Below are 11,071 nucleotides of genomic sequence, written 5' to 3'. Positions count from 1 at the left end.
ATTTTATTATACATTGGAAAACATTCTGCTGTTTAATCAATTTTGATTGGCTTAATAAACACGTCAATTTTTAAAATGCCTTTCTTGAAGTACATTTTTTATTAAAATTTTTTTATTTGTGTCGTTTCTAAATAAATGTACTTAATTATTTAATATGTTATAACTGATATGCGAATATGTTGCAATATATAATGTTTTTTTCATCCGAATATATTTTCGTTTGAATAAAATGGCTCTATTTACTTAAACTTAATTAATGTATTATAAAAGTGACATATTACAGGTACCAAGAGATTATTCAAAAATAAAATTAGAATTAAAATGTTATATGTGAATTAAGTTTTTCCTATGATATTAGTGATGTTTGTGAAGCATAATGCAAGACATGCTTACTTTGTAAAATACTGTTAAATTGGTTCATTGTGTTAAATAAAAAAATATTTTATACAAAAAGAATATTTTATTAAAATTTGACTAGCCTAATAATTCTGAACAGGTTATTTATTCTGAACAGTTCTCTTTGTAGAATTTGTGTAATTTCCAGTTAAGTATTTAAGATATAAAAGTGTAAAATACACTGTTAGTATGTACATTACAAATGGATCAGTTTCTATGAAAAGGCTTTAGCATTCAATTTTACTGCTTTAATGAAGCAGAGTATAAATGAAAAATTGTCAATCTATTTTATAAAAAATTATTTTACATAAATACATTATTTTGGTTTGGTTTCTTGGTCATTTACGTATCTTATATAAATTTCTATTTCATCTTTACCGCCTGGAGGAATTTCAGCTTCGTTCAAATATGATACTCCTATAGCAAGTACAGAACCATCGTGACTAAAACTAAGGGCAGCAACACCAGCATTATATCTATGAAATTGACACAAGCGCTTCTTGTTAAAACCATCCCAAATATTCACATAACCGTCTGAACCACCAGTTGCAAACGTATTATATGTTGAATGAAAACTAATAGCATTCACTGGATATATATGTTCTACGTTATTTTCTTTAATCCTATGACATTTGAAAGCATATTTCTTTTTCTGTGCTTCTGGTGTAGTGTCAAGATATTCAACAGCGACACGACCTTCTATACTGCTAAGAACATATCCCTGAAAGTCAGTAACAAAAAATTAAGACATTACTAATAAAATACTTTTTGAATAATTAACAAAGAATTAAACTTACTTGCTCGTTAGGAAAACCTTTGATGCAACGTGTCTGGTACTTCAAACTACTTTCACGTCTTTGAAACATACCAGCCATGTTTCTCAAATCCCAAATACAAACTTTTCGTTTGGCTGTACCTACTACAAATTTATCTCCACACACGGATAAAGCAAGAACAACATCTGGTTGTAAATAACTACCTACGCAAGTGGGTGTTCTAGGATCCCAAAGTTTTACAGCTGCATCCCATCCCCCAGTTAATATTGCATTTACTGCAGCACAGTATTCAATTTTTCTAATTGGTTTATCATGTGTTCCCATTATTGATTCTACAAAACAATTTGTTTTCATTGTATTTTCCATGCTCTTATGAACACATAGTAAGTCAAAGAAATATTAAGTTCAGATTGCTGAGATCTTTTTAAAATACACATTATATCAATAAAAATTCATTATATATTAATTAAACTTTCAATTGATGTAAACCATATTACAAATAAATTATAAACAAACTGAGTTACAAAAGTGACTCGCGCAGAAGATACTAAAAATAATCAGCATTTTGAGAGTAAATATTTTTTTTATATCAGGTTTAGATTTAATAGCAGATTTTAAACTCTGATATATTGTAAGTCGATTGTTTGATATATTTTATTTCTACAGTACTTAAAATTATTATTAGCTTTCATTTTAACAGTTCTCGACTATCAATTTCATATTTGTACTTTCTGATCTATAAAGAAGTAAAGTATCATAAACGAAAGTAATTACGAAAATGTTTTTGTTACAGAAAAACATGTATTAAAATCTCCTGATCACATTTTCACTATTAAAAAAAGAAACATTTTTAAACTTATGTGCGTATATACGTTGGGGTATATGATTGCTCCTAATCGATCGAATGGATTTCAATGAAACTTTATTTTTTGTTATACGTATACTTTCACTTTGAACAATATCAATTTATAGATAAAAATTGTATAACAAATAGGGGTATGCGGATATTTGACATTTCGGTTTGGATCAATTTGAATAGTTTTCTTGAATTTGGATCAAGACCCGAAAATTTTGGGTTTGTTTATGAAATAATTGTTTCTTTTAATAAGCTGATTATACTGAGTGAATCGCAAACCGTAGTATATTCGGGCAGGAGGTGATTCTACATAAAAAATTAAGAATTTGGTTTAACATTTTTTCATCAAGTGTTTTATTTTCGAGAATATCGATTTTGATGTTTATTCAACTGTAATTAAATACGTTCTTATTATCATATATTTTACTACCGGTTGTATCCGTCCGAGATAGTGTTTATAAACATTGACAACGATATGTATCATTGCGAAATGTGTGTACGTAGTGCAAGGTGCGACAGAAGTCATAGTTTATCAGACTGCGTAACAGTTCATTTTTTTTTATTTGTCTCAAGTTATCGCCAAGTTACAACAAGGTATTCTAACCGAGAATATGTTGATATTTGTTTACTTGTTTGTTTTAGGAGCTTGTGATGGTACTACTGTCACAAGTAGATAGATACTACTAAAAGTGATTTCTTAATCGTTGACATGCTGATTGGAGAGTCATACAAAGAGTGAAGCAAACAGCAGCTGAGACTGATTAGAAAGATTAGAAAGCGTCAAAACATTTATGTTCCGTTCAGGCATTGTTAATTCGTCGAGCACACTTATGTATGCAGTAATAGCAATGACATTTTCAGTCATACTTGTAAATTACTGAGGAATAAAAAGGCAACTAATCAGTAGAAATACTTCGTATTGCTTTAACCACATTATTAATATTCATAAATACTACCTTGGATAGATACAACCGGTAGTAGAATGTGCAATAATCAATTCGGATTTAATTGTTTGCACAGATAAACATATTGCAAAATTGATTTTCTGGATAAGAAAATGTTATTTTTTACTACTTTTAGTAAGTAGATTTAGATCCTTAAGTATTTATGTTTACTTCTGAAATAACCTGTATTTGTTGGCGAGGGTCTTGAAACGTTTATTATAAAAAAAATATATACTTTCCAAAGTCAACAATTGAGAGTACATAAATAATTCTGTGACTTGCTATAGTTAGAAATAAGAATTTAAAAATTATTTCTTACCAGTATTGCTGTTGATATCATACATTTTCAATGTATTTCCCAAGCCTCCGCTATAAGCGTGCACAGCATCCTGTATAAAAACAACTTTTTATTACAGTATTCCAAAAGAATGACAACAAATTAGATTACAAGTACAATCATATAACTAAACAATAATGTCAAGCTCAATATATCTGTAGATTACATTGTATTAAACACTATGTTTATATTGTATTATAAATACAGTACCAGACAAATGTATTCAGACATGAACATTTTGTAAGTAGGTATCAGACAAACTATGTATTATGACGCATATAGTAAGTTTATCTATTTATAACTGGACATTTTGGATGACCAATTTACAAGCATAAATTATAATCTAAAACATGATTTTTATTGAAATATCATATTATATCCTTTTTCTAAACCTATTTCAACATGGTACAAGACACAAGTTTATCAAAAGTTTTAAAAGAAAAAATCATCGATAATTTAATAAATGGATAATTAATATTCAAAGTTTCTTGACATTTAGTCATTCTGAAGCATACTGTTTATTCAGTAAAAAAAGATGTATTATTAATACTAAGTTTACAAAGGCTTATTGCGCATATTTTTATTGTAATTCACTGTGTTGACAGTTACGTTGAAATGAAGTTTTTCTCTTAATTAGGGTATACATTCATATCATTGCATCAATTAAATTCAACATAAATTGCTAACACGAGTTCTGTAACGTTAGATTTAGAATCTGAATGTGTCAAACTGACACGCTCTGTAAACCTAGTGTTAATGTATAAATATTGTAGAATATTTTTATCACATTTAATTTTGTTTAATTCTGAGACTATGTTTGTTGCAACAATTTATTAATTTTATTATGATATACATACCATCCCTCTCTTTGTACATTAATTAATTAATTACGTATTGTACCACATACTGAAATTACACAATAAAAGATGTCTGTCCAAATACGTTTGTCTGATAATATGCATATAGTATTACTTATGGATATCTAAAAAATACACATAATTTTTCTCATTACTTTTACTTTAGTTTTCCTTACCACGCAAAGTTTTAACTTACATTATTTTGTCAGTGCTATACTTTTTTTTTCTTTCGCTCTTTTTCTGTTTCAAATAAACATAAGCACAATAACTCATTTATTTCTATAATAAATGCATTATTACATAGAAAGCTATCGGTTAAAAAGTATTCGATAAATTTATAATTACCTGAAATGCAACGTCTAGAACTGGCAAATCATGATTATATTTTAATCTCATAGTATTTGCATGAATATCATACAGTCGCACTGTGCTGTCCCATGATGAGACAAGAAGAAACTGCGTTGAGTTCGGTCCGAATTCCACTGCCGAAATTGCATCGGTCGGAGGAGATTTTATTTTAAATTCTGTCCGAGACTCCATACTTAAATGAAAAGAAAGGGAAAGATAATACTCTACCGTATACACTACATAATGGAAATAAACATAACCTGCAAATAGTAAAACAATCACATACATTTTAAGAAACGTATTTGCTCTTAACAATAGAGCAACAATATATTTATTCGGAGTAGTAATATAGATTTATATATTGTTTAAACTAACGATATACTAAATATAAATTGATTTCAATACAACTTAAGTATTGTACAAGATAGGAACATCCACTCGACACATAACAAAAACGGGAGCGTAGAACTTAACCACGAAACTAAAACATAAATGCTAATGCTTAAAATACAAATCGTGAAATAAATACAATTTTAACAAATTAATGTAATTTCTAAGAACGTGTTCTTTTTAAGTCGCAGTATATTCGAATCTAAATTAATGATTTTAAAATTAAACAAATTTTGTACAAAAATATCAGTATAAGTTCAAATCCCAGGAAACATTACAAACTCCATCTTTCCTTCTGTTTATACTGTATCTGAAATCGTACTATATCCGGAACACATGCTCATTTTCTAACCATAGTACTACGATTTCGGATTTGTGTAGTAATTGTTCGAAATATTGAATGGAATACAAAATAAACGAAATATGGTAAGTCAGCGCAACTATTATACCTATAACCTTTGTTTTTGGTATAACTGTTTTATGAGATTACGTACAAACAGAACTTTTTATACGATGTTTCGGCTTAAATATAAAGATGCCTGAAGTTGCAATTTATTTAATTTTATAGGTATTCTGTTTCAAATAAAATGAAAATATTATTTTCACGTATTTGTATTTGAAAATACAGATTTTTTAACGAAATAACAAATACTGAAACATGCGTGGTACGAATATAGACATCAGAAAGTTTCATTTTAGCGTCTATAAAAACACGTGTAAAAATACTTGAAATATTCTCAATGAATTGTGTTTCCATATGATATTGTTCATTAAGTATATCTGTGAAACATATTGTTTCGTATCCATGATATTAAATAGAACCTTATAAAGATATTTTACATTCAAATTAAGTTTAACATTCTTGTAAACTAATACAATTTTGAATAATAAAGATAAATTTTATAAAATGTTTCTATAAAAGAAATAAATAGTTTTAATGTCTTTTACATTAGCAGCAGTAGAAAATTTTTGCGATAAATTTAAATAATTGCAATACTCTAAATCATAGGTTGATTATAGATGCTGCAGCTGTGTTTATTTATTTATAATAACTGAAAGATTGACACGTTTACGACAGGCCTGAATTTGTACCATGTACCGGTACAAATCCATCAATGGTTCAGCCTGTCGTGAACTTGTTAACCCTTTGACTGCCACGCCAAAATCACATGTTTTGCTCAGGTCGCCACAGATGTGCACCACCAGATGCAAGATTTCATAGAAATTAATCTTTTATTTTTAATGTTCTAATGAAAATTTTTAATTGCTCAATGGGGCACTTGTTATTTCAAAAGTATCTTCTAATTAGCGATTACTTTCAGAATGCACCAAGTGTCAATTTTCATTCAACTCTTACAATTGTAAGTAGTTCAAGCGCTCCGGTCACTGATGACCAACATGGTCTCACGGGAGAATCCGTGGCTGGTTATGTGTGACCAACGTGGCAGTCAAAATGTTAAGAACCATCATTCTAAACAATTGTTTGCAATCTAAATGTTTCAGTCGAAGCTGTTTGTCTTATTCGAGCATGCTGCTGGCTATGCTGTCTTTGCCGTTAAGGAATTTGAAGAGGTAGGAATGTTAATGCCTCAGGTTGAAGCATCTGTCACGGATCTGTCGCGTTTTAATGCAGTCGTCAAACTTATTGGATTTTCACCTTTTAAAACTGCTTTGGCTGCTCTGGAAAATATAAATAATGTCTCTGAAGGAATTGTTCCAGAAGATTTACAGTTATTCCTAGATTCATGTATACCAAAAGCAGGAAAAAAAGAGAAAGTTGTTCTTGGTGTTGCTGATCCAAAACTTGGTGCTAGTATCACAGAAGCATTGGATATAAAATGCGATCATACTGGCGCTGTTCCAGAAATTATTAGAGGGATTAGATTTCATTTCCATAATTTGGTAAAAGGTTTCACAGCTAAAAGTTCTGGTGTTGCGCAACTAGGATTAGGTCATAGTTATTCCAGGGCTAAAGTGAAATTTAATGTAAATCGTGTAGATAATATGATCATACAAAGCATTGCTTTATTAGATCAATTGGATAAAGACATAAACACATTTAGCATGCGTATAAGGTAAGCATTTACAATATGTAATTCAATTTTTCCAAATTATAGATAAAATAATATATATTTGAGTAGAATTTATGTTTATGTGTATATCGTATTGTATAATTGTAGGGAATGGTACAGTTATCATTTCCCAGAACTTGTGAAAATAGTTCCTGAGAATTACATGTATGCCAAAGTTGCACAATTAATAAAAAATAGAAAAGAACTCACGGAAGAAAAATTAGAAGCTTTGGAAGAAGTTGTTATGGACAGTGCTAAAGCTCAAGCAATTATTGATGCATCAAAATCATCTATGGGAATGGATATTAGTCCTGTTGATCTTCTTAATATTGAAATGTTTGCAGCACGTGTTATTGCATTAGCTGATTACAGAAAGCAATTATCAGAATATTTGAAATCTAAGATGGCTGGAGTAGCTCCCAATTTGGCTACATTAATTGGCGACCAAGTAGGAGCTAGATTAATAGCACATGCTGGTTCTCTTACAAATTTAGCCAAATATCCGGCTTCTACTGTACAAATACTGGGAGCAGAAAAGGCTTTGTTTAGAGCATTAAAAACAAAGGGCAATACTCCAAAATATGGATTACTGTTTCATTCAACATTCATTGGTCGTGCCGGTACGAAAAATAAGGGTAGGATATCAAGGTATCTTGCAAATAAATGTTCTATAGCATCAAGAATCGATTGTTTTACTGAAACGCCAACTAATGTGTTTGGCGAAAAGTTGCGGCAACAAGTAGAAGATAGATTGAAATTTTATGAAACTGGTGAAGTACCTAAGAAAAACATAGACGTAATGAAAGAAGCATTACAAGAAGCTGCACATATAATAGAAAGTATGCAAGTAGAATCACCTAAAAAGAAAAAGAAAAAAGAGAAAAGGAAAAGAAGCGATGTTCTAGAAAATGGAACAAACAATGGAACAGAAAATGGGTTTGTTGAGAATGGCATACAAGATGAAACTGAAGAACCGGTAAAGAAAAAGAAAAAGAAGAAAAAGTCAAAAAGCATAACTGAAGACGAATAAAAACTGTATTTCGAGTCTCTCTGTAACTATAATGGTATGTTGATTGTAATAAGTTTCTTTAGTCAATGAGCTGTGTAAGTTACATATTAAGTTCAAACTTTAAATAGATTGTGTCTTCTAAATAATTTCAATTGTAATTGTAATCTACCAAATTATTATTTGATTTATTATTAATTAAATATTTTACTTTTAAAGTTATGTTAAAAACATGACAGCTATATTCAATTATAACTTAGACGTATTTTTCATGTACCTAACGTATTACTTGACTCTTGAAATTTTTTTCAAAATGTGTATAATTTTATGAAAAAAAACAACTGTTAAATATAATTTTTTGTAACTTAAATAATTATATACACATATACTGTACATTACTCCCTTCTTGTATTATATCCAGTTTTTTCTTTTACTTTAATACGTGCAGTATTAGAAATAAATGTATATGTATTTATATTTGGATTTGTCATTTTATTCATAATTAAAAATTATTCAATTCATTGTATATTATTATCTTTTTAGTTATTGCACTCGTACAGTACAATCTGATCGAGTATAATTAGATAGTAATCAAACTTTGATTTCCAGACATTTTTAATACAAACATATTTTAATAAGCAAAAACATTCCCCAAGTATTATTATATCCATCCAACTTATTCTTCATATATGTATATTTTTTTTTATAAAGTATAGCATGAAATTTTTAGTTATGTAAAATTTGTCCGAGTAAAAGTTTTTTTCGTGATTCGTTAATTTTGTTTACTTAACTGACAATGGTCGGTTATGCCCATCATTTTCGAACTTCTTTTAAACTTACACCTTTTCTGACATTGAGTAGCGTTTTAAAATTAATACTTTCTTAAAAAATTACTTAAAATGCGAATTATTCTTGGCTTTGTATTTGCTTATAAATGCTTTTACAAACTAACAAATACAGAAATCTAAAAATGCAAGTAAATAACAAATTAATAATTGATTAAGTACAGAAAAACAGAACTACACTGTATTGCACTTTGAAGAATTTCAACTATATTTCTATTAAAGGTGGGCGGGTACCCGAGCCTCGAGTCGGGTTGGACCCTGAAAGCTTGTGGTACTCTGGTACCCAACATCGAAGTCGGGTCAGGTAGTGCTTAGGTCGAATCGACAATTTTACACTTATTCTTTCTTCAATCTTTATTGAATTCTATTGCATTTACAATATTGCTGCCACTGTCAATGACAAAAATAGCAGGTGTAGTAAGAGTATTCAATCTGCATTTACTCAACAACGTTTTCGATTGATTGTAAATTGTAAATCGACTCTACTTAAGCACTATTTGAGCCGACTTCAATGTCAATACCCGAAAATTTCAAAATATCGCAAACTTTTGAGGCGCGACCCAACCCCAAAATGTCGGGGAATCCATCCAACCCTAATTTCTATACGTTTACTTTGAAATGTATGTAGTAAAATATTGTATATTACAGGAATACAAGATTAAACTTCAACTTTAATATGAAATAGTATACAAAAGGATAATAAATTGGAAATCGCCAATAATATAAGGGAAAGGTACTTTGTGATGTTAAAAGTGAATAAATTATAATAGTTAAGAATTCTTATTAACACCAGCACCAATGAGCATATTTAATAACGATAAAACTGTGATGCAAGTATAAATACCTGAAGAATTAATAATTACAAATATCGCGGCTACTGTAAACAATATTCAGTCAGAAACCGACAAGTGAGCCATTGGTTATCATTCGCACGTATGTATATGTATATTGTAAGTGACATGACTGTCCCGAATTATTTCAGAGGAACAATGACTTTCAATGCTGTATTATTGTTTTATACATAAATCTGTGTAAGGCATATAACTTTTAACTATGAACTCTATACGCGCGATTAATATTGATATGTACCAGTACATATTGATTAATATTGCTTAATGGTTTCAATGTAATACTTGTTATTTTAAAAATACTTTGATAATAAATGCAATTATATATATACATATATAAAGAACAATAAAAAGTACTTTTGAAATTGTTATATACACGTAAGTAATTATAACTCGTTTCACACATATACGATAGTACACATAATAAATTTTATAAGTGTACTCATAACAATGATGCAAATTAAAAAATTTCATTAACGACGTGTAATTAAATAAAACAAACGAGTTCTATTTGTAAAACGTACAATGAACAATATCATCGCGCGCAAATAGCATAAAAATACAGTTTACATTTAAACAGGAATTAAGAATGCGTATTTCAATGAGACAATACATATCACTTTTGTTTCCTATTTCTCAGATGTAAAATTAATAAAAGTTTTTGAATATATAACTTTTTACCAATATCTTGTGTAAAAATTTATAAAACTTATTCACTAACAGAAAAAGATTGTTTAATTTCCATGATTCTAATTTTCATCGAGTTTGACTCATATAAAGGCCTCTGAATTCCAGACTGTAATCGTGCCTCTGTATTATTATTCAAGCGGTTTGATCGATTACCGCACTTATTCATATTAACTATACTTGTTTATGTTTGTACAATAATACATACATACATATGTATATTTTAACACTTTAAAAATATATTCCCATCTACATCAAACATTTTGTTTCATATAAAATGCTCAAATAATGGAAAATGTAAAGGATCCATTTTTCCCTTACACGATTCAGTCTCTGATATTTGCATAGAAGCCTGTAATTCCAGATCAACTTTATGAGAATCGAAATAGAATTTGATAACAACTTAACAATAAAACTGTTTGATAAATGTAAAATACTTTCAACCATATAAAACACGATGTTAGGATTCTTATTCTATACATATTAATAGTATAGTACATGTTCTGTGAAAGCAACAGATTACCTAAATCATTCATTCAAGAATACGTATAAATATAAATCTGAACTTTGCTGCAAATTCTGAAATAACTTCTAAATTTTTTTTCTACTTTATAAATAACAGAACATAATATCTATTGTATTAAAATAAAAATAACGAATATAGCATGCAGACAATTTTTTCAACATTCTTTCATTAATAATAAATATT

General features: G+C 28.9%; 2 protein-coding genes across 3 annotated transcripts; one reads left to right on the top strand and one right to left on the bottom strand.

Moving 5' to 3' along the window:
• Window positions 1–609: 609 nt before the first annotated feature.
• Window positions 610–4,982, bottom strand: LOC122403592 (mitotic checkpoint protein BUB3). 2 transcript variants are annotated; one of them, XM_043407195.1, is made up of 6 exons: window positions 4,801–4,982; window positions 4,512–4,707; window positions 3,292–3,361; window positions 1,376–1,504; window positions 1,194–1,312; window positions 610–1,117 (listed from the first exon to the last, which is right to left on the bottom strand). In XM_043407195.1, the coding sequence occupies exons 2-6, from the start codon at window positions 4,704–4,706 to the stop codon at window positions 713–715; spliced, it is 918 nt and encodes a 305-aa protein (XP_043263130.1). In that variant the 5' UTR covers window position 4,707; window positions 4,801–4,982; the 3' UTR covers window positions 610–712. The 2 variants fall into 2 exon arrangements, with proteins under 2 accessions (XP_043263130.1, XP_043263128.1); XM_043407193.1 differs by having other exon boundaries at window positions 1,194–1,504.
• A 240-nt stretch (window positions 4,983–5,222) lies between these two features.
• Window positions 5,223–10,949, top strand: LOC122403594 (nucleolar protein 56). Its single transcript, XM_043407198.1, has 4 exons — window positions 5,223–5,330; window positions 6,408–6,979; window positions 7,085–8,040; window positions 9,476–10,949. Exons 1-3 carry the CDS (start codon window positions 5,328–5,330, stop codon window positions 8,004–8,006), a joined length of 1,497 nt encoding a protein of 498 aa, XP_043263133.1. The 5' UTR covers window positions 5,223–5,327; the 3' UTR covers window positions 8,007–8,040; window positions 9,476–10,949.
• Window positions 10,950–11,071: the final 122 nt, after the last annotated feature.

The sequence above is a fragment of the Colletes gigas genome, unplaced genomic scaffold (genome assembly GCF_013123115.1).
Source record: "Colletes gigas isolate AHSC1104 unplaced genomic scaffold, ASM1312311v1 Colletes_gigas_Sc00063, whole genome shotgun sequence".
Lineage (NCBI taxonomy): Eukaryota > Metazoa > Arthropoda > Insecta > Hymenoptera > Colletidae > Colletes > Colletes gigas.
Note: the sequence above shows the minus strand (reverse complement) of the source record. Positions and strands in the feature narration are given on the sequence as shown.

Excerpts from the sequence above, each read along its gene's own strand:
- LOC122403592 (XM_043407193.1), bottom strand. The coding sequence starts at position 4,706 with ATGGAGTCTCGGACAGAATTTAAAATAAAATCTCCTCCGACCGATGCA. Across the intron at positions 1,505-3,291 it reads TGATATCAACAGCAATACTG|AATCAATAATGGGAACACAT; the intron begins GTAAGAAATAAT and ends ATTGTTTTGTAG. Across the intron at positions 1,118-1,193 it reads AAGGTTTTCCTAACGAGCAA|GGATATGTTCTTAGCAGTAT; the intron begins GTAAGTTTAATT and ends ACTGACTTTCAG.
- LOC122403594 (XM_043407198.1), top strand. Across the intron at positions 6,980-7,084 it reads ACATTTAGCATGCGTATAAG|GGAATGGTACAGTTATCATT; the intron begins GTAAGCATTTAC and ends GTATAATTGTAG.